General features: G+C 51.0%; 8 protein-coding genes across 8 annotated transcripts; 4 read left to right on the forward strand and 4 right to left on the reverse strand.

Moving 5' to 3' along the window:
- Positions 1-148: 148 nt before the first annotated feature.
- On the forward strand, positions 149-3,456 carry BDW74DRAFT_178214 (ankyrin repeat-containing domain protein; the record flags this gene model as incomplete). The annotated part of the gene is made up of 5 exons (XM_073729139.1): positions 149-284; positions 336-1,087; positions 1,436-1,714; positions 2,534-3,283; positions 3,352-3,456. The coding sequence occupies 5 exons, from the start codon at positions 149-151 to the stop codon at positions 3,454-3,456; spliced, it is 2,022 nt and encodes a 673-aa protein (XP_073583937.1).
- A 306-nt stretch (positions 3,457-3,762) lies between these two features.
- BDW74DRAFT_178215 (uncharacterized protein) lies at positions 3,763-5,666 on the reverse strand (the record flags this gene model as incomplete). Its single annotated transcript, XM_073729140.1, has 4 exons — positions 3,763-3,942; positions 3,993-4,208; positions 4,263-4,457; positions 5,427-5,666. The coding sequence occupies 4 exons, from the start codon at positions 5,664-5,666 to the stop codon at positions 3,763-3,765; spliced, it is 831 nt and encodes a 276-aa protein (XP_073583938.1).
- Positions 5,667-5,694: 28 nt separating this feature from the next.
- On the reverse strand, positions 5,695-6,735 carry BDW74DRAFT_178216 (uncharacterized protein; the record flags this gene model as incomplete). Its single annotated transcript, XM_073729141.1, has 1 exon — positions 5,695-6,735. One exon carries the CDS (start codon positions 6,733-6,735, stop codon positions 5,695-5,697), a length of 1,041 nt encoding a protein of 346 aa, XP_073583939.1.
- A 1,607-nt stretch (positions 6,736-8,342) lies between these two features.
- Positions 8,343-9,478, forward strand: BDW74DRAFT_178217 (uncharacterized protein; the record flags this gene model as incomplete). Its single annotated transcript, XM_073729142.1, has 2 exons — positions 8,343-8,676; positions 8,751-9,478. The coding sequence occupies 2 exons, from the start codon at positions 8,343-8,345 to the stop codon at positions 9,476-9,478; spliced, it is 1,062 nt and encodes a 353-aa protein (XP_073583940.1).
- Positions 9,479-10,377: 899 nt separating this feature from the next.
- BDW74DRAFT_178218 (uncharacterized protein) lies at positions 10,378-10,897 on the forward strand (the record flags this gene model as incomplete). Its single annotated transcript, XM_073729143.1, has 2 exons — positions 10,378-10,498; positions 10,572-10,897. The coding sequence occupies 2 exons, from the start codon at positions 10,378-10,380 to the stop codon at positions 10,895-10,897; spliced, it is 447 nt and encodes a 148-aa protein (XP_073583941.1).
- Positions 10,898-11,659: 762 nt separating this feature from the next.
- On the forward strand, positions 11,660-12,833 carry BDW74DRAFT_153260 (ankyrin repeat domain-containing protein). Its single transcript, XM_073724488.1, has 3 exons — positions 11,660-11,977; positions 12,047-12,155; positions 12,242-12,833. The coding sequence occupies exons 1-3, from the start codon at positions 11,731-11,733 to the stop codon at positions 12,732-12,734; spliced, it is 849 nt and encodes a 282-aa protein (XP_073583942.1). The 5' UTR covers positions 11,660-11,730; the 3' UTR covers positions 12,735-12,833.
- Positions 12,834-13,202: 369 nt separating this feature from the next.
- On the reverse strand, positions 13,203-13,927 carry BDW74DRAFT_178220 (uncharacterized protein; the record flags this gene model as incomplete). The annotated part of the gene is made up of 2 exons (XM_073729144.1): positions 13,203-13,856; positions 13,913-13,927. The coding sequence occupies 2 exons, from the start codon at positions 13,925-13,927 to the stop codon at positions 13,203-13,205; spliced, it is 669 nt and encodes a 222-aa protein (XP_073583943.1).
- A 4,234-nt stretch (positions 13,928-18,161) lies between these two features.
- On the reverse strand, positions 18,162-20,523 carry BDW74DRAFT_178221 (uncharacterized protein; the record flags this gene model as incomplete). Its single annotated transcript, XM_073729145.1, has 6 exons — positions 18,162-18,708; positions 18,799-19,265; positions 19,320-19,377; positions 19,456-19,570; positions 19,631-20,324; positions 20,383-20,523. The coding sequence occupies 6 exons, from the start codon at positions 20,521-20,523 to the stop codon at positions 18,162-18,164; spliced, it is 2,022 nt and encodes a 673-aa protein (XP_073583944.1).
- Between the last annotated feature and the right edge of the window lie 678 nt (positions 20,524-21,201).

Genomic DNA, 21,201 nt, shown 5'->3' on the forward strand with positions numbered 1-21,201 from the left:
TAAATGAAAGTTGTGCTGGAGTCATAACACAACCTTACGTCCTCTCCTTCCATTTCTCCTCCCTTCAGCCACCCCCCTTCCCTCTCTCTCATTCTTCCTTCTTTCTGTTTACATGCTATAGAAGTCACTTCCCACTAGCTGATGAATCATGCCCAGTTTCCAAAGCCTACCCCAGGAGATCGTGGACAGCATCGTGGAGTCCTACCTCCAAAAGCCAGATCTACGCCAGAAATCGACGCGTTCAAGGTCTGGCTTCGAGTCTCTGCAGCTAAGATTCCTTGGTCGTAAGCTTACCTAGTCAACACCACTTGAATATCATGGCTAACAGCATGCAGGCACAGTCAACGCCGCTATCGAGGATGCACTCCCGTGTACATACACGTTCAAGCACTTCGCAAAGAACACGGATACCTCACTAGCAAGGCTACATGTATTTTATGCTGCCCGTCAAGGTCTAGGCCATACGAGCCCCCTCGCCGCTGCCGTTCGTTCGACCACTGAACAGTGTTCATCACCGACAAAAAAACACGAGGATGATAGAGACGGCGGAAATAAACAACGGCTGCATTTGTTTTTGAAAGTGTGCCATATCGTTGGGGAAGTGCTTCGCTCCCTGGTCACTCTACGCAGGCCAACACAAGCCTTGACGGTGTACGTGAAGGACAATGGCCACCGACATTCGAAGCCCAGCGACAAAAAGGATGACCTGGACTCGACTACTGCGCCTATGGTAGAGGCTTACGACGGCAATATGTCCCGTAAACGGGCAATGTTGGCTAGAGCTAGACGGGCACACACTGGTACTGGTACACCCGTTTGGTTCATCTTCGATATGATCACGGCAGCCCACAGAGGACAGCTGGATAGGGTACGAGCTCTTGCTGAGGCCCTTGGGCCTAATGGTCGCTATGCAATTACAGACGAAGAAGGAAACACATTGCTTCACTGTGCCGCTATGTCAGGTAACGCAGCCCTGTTCGAATATTGTCTGCGCCATTCCGCCTTGACGCCCTCGGACACCAATAAAGTGGGGAGCACGGCAATTGCCCTTGCAGCTGGACTAGGCCAGGTAACCATTGTTGAAGATGTATGTCGCCGGTATGATGTATGGCCGCTATCATTACTCCATCGTTTCAGTGACAGAAGTCTTCATGGAAGTGAGGTAGTCAGGGACATGGTCCACGCCGCTGCCGCCAATGGCCAGGTTGCTGTCTTGGAGTGTATATCTAGGCCATACCGAGGATATCGTGAAGGGTATGAAGAATTCGCAGAACCCTGTCCTAGCGGCAGCCTTCAATGGCCACTTTGATTGCGCCAAGCTGCTAATGGATCCCCATGCCATAAAAGACCCTGAAACGTCCAGGCAAGCAGCATGGCTGGGGTTTCTCGGGTCCATGCAATCCGGGCACACCGAGATGGCTGACTATTCGGCAAGAAGGTGTTCGTGCTTGACAAATTGCAAACAGACGAAGGAGAGTATGTGCTCGCCCTAATCCTCGCAAACGGGCACTACGATCTGTTTCGGCATGTCATGAAACTTCAAGTCTTCAGTGGTGGCTTCGATCGTAAGCTTGTACTGGCTAGTTTGGTGAAGTACGGCGAGCCAACGATTATGAGGGCACTCACCAAGGGGAAAACAAGATTGCTCGACATACCAGAAGGCTTGTTCTGGGAGGAAGTATTGTTTGATGCGAAGAACGAATTCCCTGACGCCGTGCACTTCCTTCTCAATGGCATGGAATGAAATGGCACTAGGCCGAAAGGGCCTGTTTTTTGTTCCATTATTGCATGTCAGATACTCAGCCAAAGACTTATTGGCATGAACTATTTGACTAGTTTTCCATGTACCTAATAATAAGATGAAGCGTAAGTAGTCGGCCCAACTTGAATTATGGAAGGTGGGACTGCTCGCAAGTCGAAGCTCTAAAGAGCGAAATGGAGCATTTCATAAGTTAGACGAATGTCTATTGTATAACTAGAGTCATGTAAGTAGCTGCATCTGGGTCATGTGAGAGTTTCTTCAAAGAAGCTTCTCGGGTTGTAGGTGAGATGTATTCTCTGCCATACCACAACACAACCTGAACTCAGCAACACATCCGCAGCCTTTCCTTCGGCACTCTTTTCCCATCTTGTTCCTTTCTCTCGTCTCTTTCTCTCGTCTCTTTCTCTCGTCTCTTTCTCTCGTCTCTTTCTCTCGTCCCTTCCCCTTCTTCCTCCTTTTCACCACGGCAGTCCAACTCCTTCCTCCACCGATTCCTGTCCCCTTGTTCGTTTTTCTCCACTCAACACCATCGTCCCTTCTTCCTTCTATAATGTCTCTATAAGCTACGCAACCATGGCTTCCTTCCAGACATTGCCGCAAGAGCTCAGGCACCAAGTGTTCCGGTTTTACCTCGAAGATCTCTTATCTAACCTTCGCTCCGGAACTCCAGAGGCATCGAAGGAAAGCTTCAGCTTTCTGCGTATGAGGGGTGGTTGCCGTACGTTACAAAGGAATCGCCTCTGCATTCTTTCAGTATCTGACCTAACGAAGTCAATTTTGTCCTTGTTAGCATCATTCAACATTACCATAAAACACATCATTGGGCGTCTCCTCCCAGGATTGAATGCATTCAGAGAATTAGCCGATCATGGAACCCCATTGGCCAGACTGCAATTGTTTCTGGCCGTTCAAAATGGCTCGGCAGATGAGCACATACTCGCTACCGCGATCCGCGAGGCGAGCGAGCTAATCCTACAAGCGAAGGGGAACCAGGCGCCCAGTGAGCGAGAACGGGATAATACCTGGAAGACTGTGTGCTCTGCCGTCTTGGAAGCCTTTCGCCCCAAAGCCCTCTCCGTCCATCTAGGGAACCGAAGCAAGGACTCAGCTTGGATGCCCAATTTGGCGCTCCAAACAGAGAACGAACGGCACCGTTTCCATACCGCAACGGCATTAGTTGCCACTGCTTATGATGGCGATGTCTCACTATTACGAGCACTGATCAATCGGAGCCCTCAAGCAGGGACAGGCTCTGCCGCCGAACACGTGTACGAGCTTGTGATCCTCACGGCAGCGAGAAGAGGAAACTTTGAGATGCTCAGGGCCTTGCTCAAGGTGCACAATGTGGACGCCCGTAGTGACTCAGCTCTAGACCGGCACGGCAACAACATCAAACATTGCGCAGCTGCTTCGGGAGGCGCCGACCTTTTTATGTACTGCTTTGAGCATTTCAAGTGCAGTGCCTGGAAACAAAACAAGCGCCGCCAGACGGCAATGGACCTGGCCGCTAGCCTAGGTCATGTAAAGCTCATTAAGAGCATCTGTTGCCGAAGCGGTGATTCAGGGATTGTACCACCTGACCGGCGTAGGCCGACAGAGCTATGTGGGCTTCAGCAATCAAAAGTATGATGAATGCTGCTGCCGCTGGAGGCCAAACCGCTGTCTTCGAATACCTCAAGAGGTACACAGACTGAGCGCTGGCACCATGGACCGGGGTTTTGAGGACGTCTTTGCATAGGCGTTGAGAGGATGGGAAGCGTTGAGTTCGGCTTTTGGTGCCCGACTGGATACTGAGATGGACGGTGGACGCTAGCAATGGTACGGGGAGGTGATGTCTAGAATACGCGCATTTAGCAATTGGGAGAAGGGAATACATGCCAAACTTTTTTGTGTTTTGCACTCCTTGAGATTCTGAACGAAGAGAAACCACAGGGTATTGATTGCACTGCATAGCTATGAACAATGTACAAACTCTCCATCCATAAAGTCAACAAAGAGAATCACCAAAACGGCTTCTCAGCCCACGAGAACTGCCCTGGGATATGGGCAATATCCTCCTCCTCCGCCTCAATATCGCTGCTCTCCTCGCTCCATCCTTCCTCCTCTTCCCCGCCATCATCATACAACCCCTCCATCAACCGCTCCAGCACACCCGAGAACTCCGGGAAGACACAATAATCCTGCGCCAGCCCTTCCAACTCCACAAGATTCAACCACAGCGCGTCCTCACCAACCGCATCCCCCCGGTCCCAATGACCCGCCTCTCCTCATCACTCATAGCCCCAATAATTCCACACATCGCATCCTCAAGCTCACTCCCACGCTGGAAGTTCTTCTGCACCTCGTGACCAAGCGTATCATTCGACGACAAACAAATTGTCTTCCCGATCTTCCTCAGCACCGAAAGCCCATTGAAGCGCGTTTTCGCATTCGCCAGCGGCCCACACTACTTCGCGATGCTGTTGATCGTCGCCACGACCTCTTTGTACACATCGTAGACCTTGTCGTACTGCTTTGACCCGCTCAGTCGACTATATGACACGTTGATCTCCCTCCACACGGAGCGCGAGTAGTGGTCGAAGTTGGTCACGCGCGCGGACTCAGCGCGCTGCTTATGGCTTATTGCGGCGGTGACTAGGGCGTGGATGTCGGCGTGCTTTGAGGCTGCGGTGGCGAGGAGCGTGTCGATTGTGCTCTGGCCCAGTTGGGGATTAGGGCGTTGATGTTGGACATTTTTGCGGGTTCCATGTTCTGCTTAGTTGTTGGCTGCTACTGCCGTACGTATGGTATCAGCGGCGGCTTGGCTTGTGTTGAAATGGAGCTTCCAGATCTTGGGTCGCATTGTTCCGCGTTACCGTAGGTGTGATTGGAGATTGAGCAACCATAAACGCTGTTCTTTTTGAAAATTTCACCTACGAGGGTATCGCAAACAGAAAGATAGGATTAGAACTGTAAGTTTGGGAATTAGGAAGTGAGATGAAACGCGTGACTGTTGACTGGAGATGGTTGTTTAAGAGTGCCAGACCAGTGTTGTGGACGACGCCAAGCTGGATTGAGATTTCTGGCCTGGAGGGTCAGGCATGAATATCGGCACTGTATACTCCCTTTCTACCGGTGAACAGTAGAAGCAGCTATTCTTCTTGGAGATATATTAGATTCGCATCCATGTGCCAGTAGTCGAGTTTCACGATGATAGCTCATGGAATGGGGGGGTCATCCAATTAGTTAAGCATCCATAGTAACCCCAAGTCGATGAAGATGCGAGCCATGCAAGAGCACCAGATCTCGGCTCAGTGTTTTGGTTCTATCCTGGTGCCAATAAAGTAGTGTCTTCAGCTTTACCCTAGAGTCGGAGCTCGATAGGGCTCTCGGAGAAAGCGAATTATTCATCCCCAGTCTCGACGCCCTGGTCGCGTTCTGTCTGACTTGAGACATGACATTGAAGTCTCACTAGTGCACAAGTCTATATTGAGCTTATGACATGGCCCGTTGGCAGTGATGCGGACTTGCGAAAGAGTACGAAGATGTCTTACCGGTCAAGATTATGGAAGTGGATGAATCAAGGGGCTGCTGAGGTCACGGAAGCTGAGATTCGTCTTCAACTCGATTCTGTAAAGTTGTTATAAGCTAAAGGGAGGTAGAATTCTGGCACAAACGGACTTACCTCAATGGATAGTTTGTCAAACATACACCCATGCGCCCCAGCAGTCCTCTTCCAAGCGTCCTTCGGCTCATCTGAAAGAGGGAAGCGGGTTGATCCCACCCAACTCACGGTAGCGCAGGCTCGGTCGTAGTGAAATTCGTGCTTTACCTGATACTCCAGGATCCCGTGCTGCAGGACGCCGTAAAGTCCGAACTGCACTTCGCCGATGAGATCCATCTCCTCGAGTTTCGGCATGTACATTGCGGCCTGGGCTGCGGCGATGTACATTTCATTCTAAAGCAGGTAATGGGTGCGCCCGATAGTCATCGGGAAATTCGTCCTGCGGGGCCTCGTCCATAGGTGGATTCATGTACAACCTATCTTCATCACCGTCGAACTCGTACTCTGAACACCGTGGGCCTCGGCCGAAGAGCCAGGTGCCGAAGGGGGTTGCAGCGGCATAGGTCAAGTGAAAAGAGGTGAGATTTGGCCAGATGGGCGGCTTGGTGTTATTTTCGTCGCTTTGCTGCGGCCAGAATAGCTCCGGCCCGGCCATGAAGCCTTCCAGAGATGTAGATTTAAGTTGTTGACTGAGTTGCCAAAGCGCTATGCACAAGGCATCTGCGCCTGGTCTGGATCGCTTGAATGGGGGGAAATCTGCGTTGGCGGGGGCACTCCCTGTGTAGGTCAGGAATAGGTGTCCGAGAGAAGTAGGCCATAGAGTTAGACTACGGGCGAAGTTGTTCCTGAGACTATCTCGGAGGACCTTATCCTTCCTCTCATTATCGGACAGGTATGGGGTCAAGGTTTCCAGATTTGCCATCCGCGAGATAATCTTCGAGACTGTTTCTGGGGCGACGTTTCTATGGGTACCCCAGACATCGAGACTTGAAATCGTGGAGACGATTGGGATAGACTCTGGTGGTACGAGCAGCTTCAGGTAAGAGGCCATGTATCGCCAGTGAAGAATATCGGTTCCCGGCAACTTCATGCCCCGTCTACGTCTCGCATCGGGCTTCGCGTCCTCGGTCCAATCGCTAGGTGACGCAGCTGATATGGAGAGCTCTATGCGGGGCTCAACCGGCCAGGAGTGAAGGATCTCGAAGAGCTCGCAGACGGTCGCCGTGAATGATTCGTTGTTCCGACGGCGATCCCGGTCGGTTTCGACTTCAATGCGCTCGGCGACGCTGTATTCCGGTAATGTCACCTTGATATCAAGCTTGCGGACGTATAAGCATCGCACTGGCGAGACGAACTGCGGCAAGCCAGGCAGACGTGCAGTGGTGAGGTGCAGGGCGAAAAGGTCTTCCACTCGACCAGGACTTGCCATTGAGTGCTAACGGTGGCGTAGGGGGTAAGGGGACAAGGTTCGAGGGTGGGAGATGATGAGGTCCAGGATCTCTGGTGGAAAGAGAGAAAGGCCATTGGGGCCGGGGTAAAGAGAGAGAGGGAGGTTCCCCGCTCCAGTCTGAAGTCGAAGCCATTCCTGCCTAAAAGCGGCACTGCACGTGCACTGGCTGTTTCTCTTCTCCGCAGCTTCTTCATCTTCATCTTCTTCTCCCGCTCCCGCTCCCGCTCATTATTCCTCCCAGTTCACGAACTTTCCATCCGAGCTGTTTGTCCCCAAGTGTCCTAAGCCCGATCGCCTCTCCACTTTCACGGTGTTTCAGCTGAAGATCGCCATGTTGAAAGCCAGGGAGCCCTAGCTTCGCCTTCACTACGGTGTGTTGCACAACTGCAGCTCATTCCAATCCCTCGGCATAAATTCCACCTCCCGATGAGCAAATCGACGCCACCGGTGTACTGGAAACATCTTAATTTGTTCCCATCGACTTCAATGGCTCCGAAGACATGGGAGGGCTCGAACTGGATGACATCTTGCATAGCACCAGAAGTAAGTTTACGTAAGAGCGCCAGCCACAAACAGACAGGTGGTCTTACACACATTGACTTGCACCACTTTGCAGAGTATGACGTTTGTTACATCGGCCAGGCGATACTCGGGGCCCCGTACGGTTGATATTGAAAGATCATGTAGGTGGTGATCCTTGCAATAGGCAACCCTCACTCGTCGGGCCAATTTTCCGCTTTTCGGCATCCTTGCATTCGAGTCAACTATGATGGAGTTGTCTATTGAAGGAGTTCTTCAGTGGCCCGACCAACACGTATCGCTCCGCTGGCCGTGACCTGAATTCGTTGCCTGGCGCCGTCATCCTACCTATTTATACGGACCCCAGCCAGGTGCCGTTTCCATTATATGTGCGTAATCACCATCTCCCTATTTTCTCTCTTGATTTCAAACCAGACTTTGGTTATAAGCAAAATAAGCAGAAGATGTTCGGAGCTCCCGAGGGGCTGGTATGGATGACGAAGGCGGCAGTCGTGGCGTGGTATTAAACTCCACACATGACAGATAATTACAAGGAAAAAGCGCTGGAAAAAACTAAAAAGAGAGCAGGAGAAAACCTTCCAGGCAAGGTTCTGGATTTATCTTGCAACACACGCCAATGAAAAAGACTGGAAACCGGCACCGACCAAGAAGCATCCTCGCACCGGCTATGCTGTCAATTACGCCAACGCAGGCTACGACAGGATGAGCATTCAAAGGAAGCTAGGAAAATATCACGGACATACATCCTTCATCAGGACAACTCAATGTCAGGCCAGGATATGAGGGCTCATATGGTGTCCGTGCTCATGCCACAGCCTGAAGAGCGCTTCGTCTGGCTCGATCTTACGTACGGAGTACGGGTTGTATATTTTCCATACTTTTTCGACCTGCCCACACCGTACAATAATCTCGTGCAAATGGTGCGCCTGGACTTCAAACATCGCCCTCTCCGCGTCCCATTCGCACGCCCTTGGGACCCTCTTCTATACTCCTAGCCAGAACGTGACCTTCTCCCACATCACATAGAGAAAGCCAGTCTTGAAACCATGCCGAAACACTCTGTCATAGGCGGAGTGCTACACCCTGTTCTTCAGAATACTACTCGGTTCAAGAAGAAGATCCTGGGTGAGAAGGAGAAGGACTTGGACGGAAAACCATCCAACGAGTGGCTGTTTGAGAACGCAGATAAGAATGCCGTAACAAAAGCAGCCAAGATAGTTTTGCAAACGTGGCTCAACGATTGTAATGGGAAAGGACCGAGAGCTGAGCTCGAAAGGGCGAAGCGGTTGGATGAAATGGCCAAAAAACATGGCATTGACCGAAACCTCAAGTACTACCGTGCGGAGATTGACAATGATGATCTGATCAAGGGCGCAACTGGTTTATTTAGGGAGGCCTTGAAAAGTTGGATAGAAGAATGGGCGAAGAACTATTCCACAGACTGGGAGCAAAAGTATATCGACAGATGGCTGGACAAGATCCTCGAAACCCTATATACAAGGGGATGGCAGTTAAAAAGATGGCGGATCAATCAGCATCCGAGCGCCGGAAGTTTGTGAACGATTTGGTGCAAGACTTTAAGAAGGTTTATTCGGCTTATCATACGTTTGACCCAAAGGGGAACAAAAGTGCGGGAAAGGAGAAGGAGGTTGCCGAATGGTTGGAAGAGTTCAGATCTTTTGTCCTCCCAGACTGGAAAAAGTTGACTAAGACAAACGACGAGATCGTGGACTTTTCAGAGTTTGTCCCGTGGGCATTCAAAGAGCGAGTGGCCTTGCTTTCTTCCCTTGGTGGCCAATCCGACTGCGTTGTCTCCAGCCATGTTGATCTCACCACCGGCCCGAAGTATGGCTTAGGTTTGCATAATGCAGAGATCACACTGCGCATCGATGTGAGAGAGATGATATGTTTCTTCTCTGTTCCCCAGAGCATAACCAAAAGAAAGGGAGACAAGGGGATCGGCTACCAGAACGTCTCTGGGAATGGTATTCCGGCCGGGGCCATCGATTTTTACGCTCGCAATCTTGTCTCAGCCCTTGCAGCACGAGACATTCAACTTCCCCCCAATGTGCCCAACGACCTTCTCATGGTGACGCATAGCGCAATGACATATCCGGACATCATCAGCAACGAACTAGGGCTAAAGCATGGAGTAATCCCCGGGCGAGGACTCCATGGATAAGCGGATTGCCCTGTTCGTGGTGCAGATTCTCGCGATAACGGCTGATCTTATTCCTGTTGTCGGGCCTGTTGTCAGCTTCTCCATTTATATGGGCGGTACTTCGATAATCGATAGCGCGTGGCCCAGTAAATTTGAGAATACGGGCCCGGCTCTGTTCGCGCTCTTATACTCGCAGAAAGGACACATTAGCAAATGTGTTGGGAGAGCTACTTCCAAGTTCCAGTACAACTTGGAGTATAAGTAGCCGGATGTCGGGATTGGGGTAGGTAAGTATGCGCGGATGCCTCGGTGTGGGTTTTCCTCGACTCGAGTTTTTCCCCATGTCGTGATGCGAATGCAGAGGCGCCAGTCTCCCACTTCTATCCGAGTATATATTGGTTTTGGCAGGTAAAAATGACTCTTGATTACGTCCATTGCCGTGACAAATAGCTCTCTTTGCTGTCCACCCTCTATCGCAGCCCCGGGTTCCATTAATCCTGCCCCGATATCCATCCCTACCGATGCTGCGGAACCTGTCACATCACTTCCGAAGTTTCGAAAAGCCATATTGGGACTTGGAGACGTCAATTTCATGAGGCTGTTTCAAGCTCGAACTTGAAACGAGCCCACCCTGTACGCCGCGCAACGGGCCAAGTGGGACTGGCCCGCTCAAGCCCCTGACATCACACTTCTGGGCCACTAGACACAACATGACATGTTTCCACTCGGTTTCGGACAGAGTAAAGCGCTGTCTAGAACTTGTTCCCCCTGGCCGAGACCGAATCTCAAGTGGACTGCCCCTGAGGTAAGCGGAGGTCAAGACAGCTATTTAAGCCTGGGATCTGCCGCCCTAATTGAGCTTAACACAACAACTCAACTCAACTATCACAGCTCGAAGATCACTATATTCTACATCGAAAATGCAGCTCCTCGCCTCTCTCGCAACCCTGGCCGCTCTGGCCCCGGCCCTCGTCACCGCAACCCTCGACCCCGCCTCCTCAAACACAAAGGGCTACAAGCCCACCAGCCTGAATTGCGAGGGTGAGTCTACTTCTAGATGCTCTTGCATTCGTTTTCTCATCAAGACCAATCACTAACGTTATGCTATAAACAGCCGCCAAAGTCTCCAAAGCAATCCAAGCCGCCGAGTGCTCCCACAACACCCGCACCTCCGAAACCCAGACCTTCGCCGTCTTCGAAGTCGACCACCAGTACGACGGCAACAACGGGTACCCCTACGGCACGTGCAGCGCGTACACCTGCACGGCGCCGACCTCGAGCGAGCTTGAGGCGGACGAGGACTACTGGGTCTTCTACTGGGGCGATGAGGGCGAGAGCAGCGGGTACGGCACGGACTGTATTAAGGACCCTAACACTGGGGAGTGTGGATGTGAGAACTCGGATGGGACGTTCATCGCGGGCAGTGATAGCTGTGTTTAAGTGAGGATGAGAAGAAGGGGTGTTCTCTGATGGACTATGAGCGGGCTCTCGTGTGCATTCGTTGTGGGGTTGAGATAGTTTGAAGCTGGAATTCATTATCGTCGATCTCTATATTTCGGAAGATACCAAGGCATCATCCGTGCTGTATCCTGAATTCCAATGAGGGATCGGATCCGTAGGTACTTAGGTATGTAGATGTTGTCGACCTCGGGGAAGCTCAGCATAAACTAGGGTACGTTTACTTCCTTTACACAGTGATACATCCTTATTATAGAGATTCCCTTGCGATGACTGATTCTCAGGAAGCTCTGTTACCTCCTCATACGGGTAAGGGTAATTAATGGGAAGGTGCAGTCTCAGTAAAGATGGTTCTAGGGCTATCAGCTCTGACGAGTCCCAATCTGCTAGCAGCATGGCATCGTATACTCAAGCTATACTATCTCCTAAACATGTAAGATACTAGCGGGGTCTAGGCAGTGTAGGTAAAAGTACGCGCCTAGACACTGAAATGCGAATCATTATAACACGAAGTAGAAAAGCCATTGTTATTCACAAAGATCCTGGATTACCATCACATTGCCACTAACTCCATCATGCATTGACGGTCATATCTCCAAGTGCGCCTTGCACTGCCTCTGCAGGGGTCAGGGTACGGTAGGTAGCCCTAAGCGCGGAAGAACTTTGATCCGGCCGGAGGGAGGGGGTGGTCGCATAAAGCAGCCCAGAGATAATAAAACACCTGCACTTCCCTGCATCAGCCACTTGCCATTCCCAAGTAACATCTAAGCTGACTACCTCACTTTTAAGCAAGAGCATAATCTCGATCTCTCACAATGTTGATGTTCCGGAATCCCGACGACACAATGGAGAACGACTTCATCAACGCCGCCAAAGCGAACGATCTCCACCGGCTGAATTACCTGATGAACATTGAGGAACTGCAAGTTCCAGAACTCAGCCTACCACAAGAGTACCCGGTCGGCACGAACGCAAGACGTCAGGCATGCTATGAAGCCGCGCGCCATGACCACCCGGAAGTCCTGGCTCTAGTCTATAAGCGTGGGGTTGGTTTGTCGGATAGTAAGCTACCACCACCATGGCCTATTCTATTGAAAGTGCGCACGCTTACGTAGTAATTGTCATCGCCAGCATGTATCCTGGTCCTGCTGAAAGAGAAGCGCAAGCGGTGTATCGATGTCCTGCTTAATCTTGGCTGGGACATTCACTGGAGTCTCGGTCATTACGGAGATCCTCTGAGGTAGGCACAGCACCATACATACTCTTGGTTTCCATCATCAGGGCCTGGCTCCAAGTGTCATAGACTACAACACTAACCTCTTCTAGTATGAGCCTAAAGGATCTCGACATGGTGCACTTCCTACTTTCGCGAGGCGCCGATCCAAATAAAAGCTGGTGGTGGTTTCCAAACATGACGGTGCTCGAGCTGGCCGCTCGATACGAAGGCATCCCCGTGATTGAAGCCCTGATTGATGCCGGTGCAGAATGGAAGAATCGTCATGTGCTGGCTGAGGCGGCGGGAAACGGGAATGGGAGACTCGACGTTGTCAACTACCTCTTGGATCGTGGTGCGCCGATTGACGGGATTGGAACCAACCCATGGTTGTATGACGTAGAAAAGCAGGAGTTTACTGTTAAGGATGCTGTTTTCAGGAATGCACTTTGTCAAGCGGCCTATGAAGGACAGGCTGAGGTTGTGCAGTTGTTGTTGGAACGGGGTGCCGACCCTACTATTAAAGATACAGATGGTAGGACTGCGGCTGAATTGGCTGAGATGAGGGGGCATCAGGCTTGTTTGGAGCTTTTAAATAAGCTCTAATAATCTTGCAGTGCGTCTAAAAGGGAAGACTTTGCTCTATATCATAGGGTACTTGCAAATTCTAACACGTAGTGTGTGACCACCGTCCGTATAAACCTGCTTCCTGGTTCTTTATCAGTTAGATGGCGGTATCGAACAGGTGTATATGGTGCCTAGGGTATCATCCGACACCAGCCTGGATGCGCCGTCAAGAGCTTCAAGCCCCTACGTCAAAATGATATACCATATGCTACGGAAGGACAACCGTATCCATGATGAATCCAGCAGTCTATCAAGCCAAATTCACCCACAAAGTCTAATCAATCGCCCAGCTTCTGAACATTGAACCCCAATCACCTAACCTACTGACTCCAGACCTAGTCTCCATACCCCAGCGTGCATCCCAACCAGTACCCTACCCTACTCATCCCAAAGTCACTAACCATGGCAAGTACCATACACAAATGTCCCTTCCCCCCTCAAGCCCCTTTAATCACCTCTTCCCCTATCATTATCCGGGTTCACTCTCACGACCTTCGTCACATCCGGGCCCAGATTCGGCCACTCGTACTTAGCCCACACGCTCCCCTCATACCAATCCGTCCCCCGAGTATCGCTGGGCAGAATAACATACACCGTACCAGAACAAAGCACAGCCACCGCCTGCGAAGCCCGCTCATCCATCAACGCGCTCGATTCCTCCGTGGCCCGATACTGGCCCGGCCACTTCTTGCTGTCCTTGTCCCACATCTGCGAGAGCACCTTGTAGCCTCCGCGTCCCTCGCCCTTGCGCCACTTATACGCCTTGGGGCCGTACTCGCCCCGTCCAGAATAGAAGAGGCATGTGTCGCGCTGCACGTCGAGGTGGGTTTTGATCTCGGCGATCTGGGACACGCGCTCGCAGGCTGCGTCGGCGCGCTTGCAGACGGTCGTTGCGCCTTTTGTTGCGCCGACGCTTGTGCTGGCTTTGCCGGGTATGTAGCTTGTTGCGCTGTCGCTGTCGCTGTCGGCGTCGGTCTTGTCTTTGTTCGTCCCGGTTCCTGAATGGCCGGCCTGGGTTGTTGCTGCTCCTGTGCCCTTGGAGGGGTTTGTGTTGCCCGGGACGATCGCCCGTGGGATGTTCCAGCTATCCCGTGCCTCGTACTTGGAGAGGTCTTGCCTTGGGACTGGGGAGGAATGTTGAGGGTTAGTCTACATACATGCTTGCCACCCATGCTGGGATGATTACATACCGGCTCGGCCGAGGGTTTCAAAAGCAATGCCTAGGAAGACGAGGAAGAGAAACGATAGCTTGAAGTTCAAGCGCACGGTATTCGGACGCTACCTAGGTAGGTTCAACCTGATAGACTGCTGGAAATAGGAGCTGTAACCTGTAGACGAGGGGAGGAGACTCAAAACCTGGTTGAAGATATTGGAGACATGAATGAAGGAAGGCTTTTATACATTCTTGATGGTGCACTCTCTACATTATTTCCAACTGTATTCTGTGCTCTTTAGCATAGTGTGGACGGGGTACCAACAGAAACACGGCCGGCGCAATTCGACTGGTCAAGAACGCGCCTCTATCTCTTGTACACCATGTACTTACTCTGGTGCCTGGGATCCAAGACGCACTGAATTCGCTGGAGGTATCCGCAGATACTAGTAGTACTTGACTCTAAACAAACCAACAGCTATAGGCACTCGGCATCTTCGGACAATAAATCTTTCTGCCTGACCTGGTTTTGGATTTCTGAGTCTGCATCCATAAGTCTCGGGACCTGCATGCTGTAGAGACGGCACCCAATCAACAACAAGTCTAAACCAACTGTAGATTACGCCCTGGCCTTCAGTTCCTGACCTCTGTCCCCGGTTTTGATAGATTGTTTCACATTCTTACGGGGTCATCTATACTTCCTTCGCGCATACCATACCGGGCGGTTTGTCTCCGGCACTCAATCCACAACGCCACGTCGATAGCAAAATCCAAATGCTCCTGTCTGGGGATTTGTAGAAGCATCGAGCAATAGATCCATGAAGTATTACTATTGTAGCCGATAGGCAACAGTATGCACATCGAAGTCGACCGGGCTCGCCTTGAGACACTTGAATCTTTCACCTGCAGTCTAACGCCCCCGAGACCTCGGGGGAAAGAAAGCATGCCAGCTGGAGACTTTACGATAAGAGCCATAGACTACTAACCCTGGAAGGTCGGTATAGTATTGAGTTATTCCCAAAAGCATGGTATAAGAGGGCAACCCGCGTCCCGTCCCGTCCCAAAGATCATTCCAACCTTACTCCTCATTCTACACATCCTTCGATCTTCCCCCAACATTCATCAGAATGGCCTTATGGTTCATGATCTCCCGAGTCTTGCTGGCATTCATGCTTGCCCTCCCACTTATCACCTCCACTCCCGCAACCCCAGTGGACATCACCATCCTCTCCATATCCCTCATATCACACGGACCCAAATTTCCAACCCTCCAGCCAAAACACCACGGCCCCCTCGAAGCCCGCGCCAACAAGTCAAAAATCGGCCCCAAAAACTGCGAAGGCGACTTCCCACAATTCTACAAATTCCACAACGGCCTGAAAGCTATCTTCTAAGAGGCCGCCCCCTGTCGCGCGAACTCCCAAACCGTCTGCAACGCTCTCATCCCGGCCCTTTACAAGGACAAGGACAAGGAAAACGCCAAGTCATTGACCAAGACCCTCGAAATCACCGATGCCCGCATCTTCGTCAACAATGAGCGCGTGCTGTGGGATCGGAAGCTGCGCGTTGTCTACAAGGTCTCCCTTACGGATAAAGGGCTGGATTGGTGCATGCGGAGAAGGATGGGGTCTCGCAGGAGGACCTGAAGGCGTTTTGTGTTGAGGCGCTGATCCAGTATGGGGCCAAGGGGAAGGGATGTACGAAGGATCCGCCCAAGTTCAAGAACACGCTGGTGGCGAGGATCATGACGACGGGGATCAAGGCGGGGACGCAGGGGTGGAAGTATGATGGGACAAGTTTGCGACGTTGGAGGTCGGCTTTGAGAAGCTGGAGAACCAGGATACGTAGATTGGTGGATTGGTGAGATTTATACGCGTGGCATCGACTGATGGATGCGTGTGTGTCTGGGTTGGTGGATTTTGCTGTTCCAAGTTGTTTGTTGTTGTTGTTAGTGGACTTGTGTTTGACTTCTATACTTCCTGCCTTCTGAAAGCTGGTCTTTCTACTCTTGGTTATTGGTTCCTACCTTGATATCATGTGACTCTTTCTAAAGAGCTACATCTTATTTTACCATTTTCTCAGAATGAATGTCTTCTTGTTTCTACCATTATCAGCATAGTGGATATAAACGTAGTCTACAACTTGGAAGTCATATACAAGCTATATACATTCCTCCAGTAGCGAACTTCCCAATACTGTAAAATGTATTTGTTCTCAGCAGCAAAGAAATGTATGTGTCTCACCATCCAAGAAGTCAAATCGGGACAGAGAATTGTCGTAGAAGCGCGATCCTAAGGATGAAAGAGGGATGTAGTTGGGCACCCACGGACTGAGAATCTCTACCCTAGGTAGGTGATATCGATTGTCTAGTGGCATTGGTAATATTGCCACTGATAAATGCATTGACCTGGCCCACGACGGCAGCGCCATCTCCCAAACCTTCAAGCCTGCTATGTCTACCTGAAGCGTTGCCCTGACTGATATGCACCATCCATAGTTTAATATCCAATCCCTATCCTTTTCTAACCTCATCCGTGCTGTTCAGCTCGCTGACTCGGGTTCTTAGCGCCAGGTCTCGGGTGCGAGGGTTGAATCAGGAGTGTTGGTTCAATGTTGGTGACTTGAATACGGCTACCTAAAGCACGGATGTGGCGATAGGAGTCATCGTTTCGACGACAGAGAAGGGATGCAGGTCAAGTCTGTTCGATATTGTTAGTAGGAATTATGGTCCGCGATTTATTCAAAAATTTATTGATCTTCGGGGGTCTGCTCGTAGAGATTTGCGATTGGAGCCCCTATAAGACTGGCCATAGAATCATGATTCAAAGTAGCCATTCAGGTGTACCCGGAAAATGTGAGGAGAACAAGGGACACGGGTTTGCTCGTGCTTCCTCGCGGGCCTAATTTCAGGAGGTATCGGACTCCATGATTGGCAACACAATGGAACAAGAGTCGATAGCCGAGCGGCTGGCGCGAGACCAACGTTGATATGACGGTCAGTTAAATTGAGACATCTATGTGGAGCAACGGTTAATGTCGAGAAAGATCGATAAGGTGAGAGTGCTGGAAGCGAATTCTCGTCTCTTCCACTTAGCTGCCGCACATAATGTCCTAGTATACCCTTTGACAATTCATGCAAAATAACCTCCGCACCTCCGCTGACTCCGCTCGTATGGATGATCTGCCAAGAGTGCAATGAGTCACTGTCGCCCATAACCGCTCGATAAGATATGGCCATGACTTTGAGATCGCGGAGCTTGATCATCTCGAGCAATACTATCTATATCGATGCCAATTTGATTAACCAAGTACCGGCATCATGGTCGCACTCGTAACGATAATTCCTGGAATCTGGGCTTTCACCCTTCTCGCCACAACAACATGACTAGCCCTGCACATTTACGTCCGCCACAACGGCCCAGTATCGTGGGCAAGGCATAAAATAAAGGTCAACAGTTGGCTTTACACCGTAATCTCGCTTCTGATGTTTGTGATGATTGTGATTACGGTCACCAAACCAACACATCCATCTTTCCCCGCTGGAGCCTCGGCATACACACGATACATCTACCACCTCTCCAAATTCTACAAATCCCTCGGCATCCTTCTCGTCTGCGCTGCCGGAAGCCCCGTCAACATACATTTTGCCTTTCACCACCTCACCACGCCATACTTGACATTCGTCCGGTTTCTCAATCACCATCAAGGGTGGCGTGCCTTCGCCGCACCCAACACCTTCCACCATGTCCTAATGTAAGCGTAATTCGGGGGCGCAACTATGCTAAGGTCGCTTCTTTCATGGACGGGGACAGCGCAGCTTCTTGTTGGTATCCCTGTGGATGTAGTTGTTAGTATAGGCAAGTATGTCGATGGTGAGGAGTATTGGCCGTACATGGCTTCGGGAGGGCTGTTGGGGATGTATTTGGTTTTGCACGTCATGGATTTGATGGCTCGGAGGATTTAGCTTCGAATATCTACTTGATTGATGTTGAAGTAAATATTGAGGGGGTGATAACAGAAGGGGGGGAGAGAGAGTGTGTGATCATGCATGCATGTTTTCGTGTACGTGTACGTGTACGTGTGCGGTATGAGTGTATGCAATAATGAATATTCGCTCTTTCCCACTATATATATGTATTCAATTCCTAGCCTAGGTTACAAATGTCAGAACTTCAAGCATTCCCAAGAAACCCTCTCTATATACTATACCCCTAATTGCGCCGAGAAACCCGGTTACAGACTCTATCAATCCCTCACGACCAATCCGCCTCATTCGGCGGCTTCATAAATTGAATAATCTGCGCAAGTAGCCCACGGAGCTCAATATCGTTTGGATTCTCGTGATTCATGATCGTCTGCAGCCGCATCGACTCGCTGCAGGCCTGCAGCTGATGAGATGAGGACTCTTCCATTGCGCCTAAGCCTGATCCAGAGCCTGATCCAGAGCCTGATCCAGAGCCTGATCCAGAGCCTGATCCAGAGCCTGATCCAGAGCCTGATCCAGAGCCTGATCCAGAGCCTGATCCAGAGCCTGATCCAGGGTGATGCTTCGAGCCTGTGCTAGCAGCTGGTCCAGGTAGCGGCAACTCAGGCGCTAAGAGCTTCAACCGCTTATATATCGGCTCCAGCAGCGCGAGGAATTGCGCCGCCGCGGAGTTTCTGTGGCCGCAGTGCTCGAGCACCCACAGGCACGACGCAATTCCTTCGCCGCTCGCGGAAATCCGCGCACTACTGTTGTATTGTTGCAGGCACTGGCAGTAGTCGAGGAGGAGGGCGGTGCAGGAGTGGTAGGATGCGTGTCTGGGAGTGAGTGAGTCGCTGTTAGGAAAAGAAATGCCGAATGGACGGAAGGAAGGAAGGAAAAATGGCATGGCATGGCACAACACGTACATCAAAATCCACGACTGCGTGAAGCCACTATCCTCAATACAGATAGCAGAAATGATTCGGGCAAGCTGCTGAGAAAACCCGGCATAGACATGGCGGCTGTGGGTCGAGGTATTGAGGGCCCTGCTCTGCCAGGAGCGATAGATATAACTCCCGTAGAGCAGAACATGGCCCTCTAGATGCACCGCATGCAATAATAGCAAGCATCGTCTGAACAGCGGCTGCATTGGATTCTCCTCAGCGAGCAGGGCCTGCATCTGCAGCGTGGCTGGAAGCTGCTGCCGCCAAGTATCAAGATTATTGGATCCGAGCGCGATATCCTGCCAGTGCAGATAATGCGTCTGGCGGAGACCTGCGAGGATCTGCGCGGAAAGGATACTGAGCTTGTTGAATTGGAACTGGATTAAATCTGCGGAAATAGTAGAGTCGGGTGTGGTATTTCCGGCTCTAAGCGGGTTCATGTGGTCAAGCTTGATGATATATTAGTTGCCAATAGGAAACTTGCTCCGTGGGAGGAAACATACCAGTTGGCATTCGTCGAGCGTCAGACTAGGCATATAGTTGAGATTTACACTCAACCAGCTAGGTCGCGCTTAGTAAAAGGAAGCAAATCACCTCGAAGATACTCGCGAAACATGATCTGGAGAACTATAAGCTTACCAGTCAACCGTTATCAACGTCTGAAACAGCTTCAACAACTCTGGCCGACCATCATTCAGGGCTCCTGGTCGTTGTTGAAGCGATAAAAGCCGCCGGATTAACGAGAGACCACATTCTATGAGTTATAGTAAGAAATAATTCACTTAAAATGGATGGCCATGCAGGTAGAATTCACCCAACAGGAGTCGTGAGCTCCTGCGATTGGTCAAGATCAAGTACGTTGACAGGCAAATCATAACCTTGATCGTTTTTGTCGAGTCCTCCCTCAGGGTGTCGCACAGAAGGAGTATAGCACGCTGAAAATAGGCCACTTTGGACGACGTTCCTGCTTGATCGCCGTCGTACTGGCAGCCAACTGCAGAGATAGCACAGAGCTCGCATATTCGTTGCACATTTGCCGTTGGGTGGTGATAGATCTCATCAATGAGGGCGGTAGTGGCCTCCCTGCTCTCAATGTAGGTCAAGGTGCCTACACAGGAGAAGAAAGAAGATTGCGCGGCGTGCGACGTAGGTTCCGGTGGCAACGCGTAAAGGCCGAAGTCTAATTTCGAGGGCCCTGCTTCGTGGACTGGGGATAATGGCGGCCGCAGCGGCGCGGGTTCATCAAGCATACTACTGACACGGCCCTTGCCCTTGGGGTCTGTAGCGACTGGGTTTGCGACAGCCTGGACCTGCTGCGGATAACCAATGAGTTCGCCTGTGTCCTGATGCTGCAGTTGTCGGATTGCACTTTCGAGCTGCCGAACCTTGTCTTCCAGCCCCTGGATCTGATTTGAGAAATGTGCTTTTGTTCGCCCATCATATTCCGCGTAGTCACATGACCTACCGTGGGTTATACACGCCAAGCAGGTTGGCCTGGTGCCGTCACACTGTTCAGTCTCCTATCAGCTGGTTTTGTCGGATTTGACATTGATAATTTTAGCACACCTTGGCCTTGGTACTACGACAAGGGTTGCATGCCATTTGCACCTTCCGGCGTTTAGGTGGTGGTGAAAACCGCCCCAGGCCACTCGAGGGCCCTGGTGGAGGGGGCGGCCCCTTTGGAAGTAGAGTGGGGAGCGACGTCATCGTTTCTGCGAGAGCATGCCCAATCCATCCGGATGGCACAATATGCTAACAGTTGGATAAAGGCTGCTCTTTCAGCGAGGGTTTGGCGAACGTAGCCACGACGTAGTCCGACGAGGAAAGAGGGGCAGGGGCAGCCAACGGGACACGTGCGGGCTTCAACGACAATTGGCTGTGGACATAGTACAGGATAGAGTAACTCGGCGTACTTATTCAGTGTGGCCGGACGCCGCCATTGATGTTTTCGGCTAACAAGATACATCGGATATTTCTATACTCTTTTTAAGGACTTAAGTCTCATTGCACTGGAGAATTTATCCACCACCACACTGTTGCCCAATTCTGGATGGAAATCGCCGCGTGGCTGGAGTGGCAAACTTTATCTGGACTTCGTGCCCATCCTTAGATTATCTTGTTGTGTCCAGTATGTGTAGATGATTCATACTAGGCCTTCTCATCAAAGTCACGAACGGAAAATGATCCTTTAAAGCCAAGAAATCGCGCTAAAGTCAGGTAATCAGTCAGGTTTTAGATGTGTTCATCCAGCGATACTGGACGGAAGCTGTAAAAGCGTTCGTATGGGAGGCGGGGTTTCGCATGTGCCTTGGCCCACTCTAACTCGCGTTGCCCAACCGCGCGAAAGATATGGTTCGAATATAACCCTATCACAAATCAATATTG

Source organism: Aspergillus multicolor (genome assembly GCF_047715735.1).
Source record: "Aspergillus multicolor strain CBS 133.54 unplaced genomic scaffold BDW74scaffold_12, whole genome shotgun sequence".
In the NCBI taxonomy this organism is placed as follows: Eukaryota; Fungi; Ascomycota; class Eurotiomycetes; order Eurotiales; family Aspergillaceae; genus Aspergillus; species Aspergillus multicolor.

Excerpts from the sequence above, each read along its gene's own strand:
- BDW74DRAFT_153260 (XM_073724488.1), top strand. The coding sequence starts at position 11,731 with ATGTTGATGTTCCGGAATCCCGACGACACAATGGAGAACGACTTCATC. Across the intron at positions 11,978-12,046 it reads TGGGGTTGGTTTGTCGGATA|CATGTATCCTGGTCCTGCTG; the intron begins GTAAGCTACCAC and ends TGTCATCGCCAG. Across the intron at positions 12,156-12,241 it reads CATTACGGAGATCCTCTGAG|TATGAGCCTAAAGGATCTCG; the intron begins GTAGGCACAGCA and ends AACCTCTTCTAG.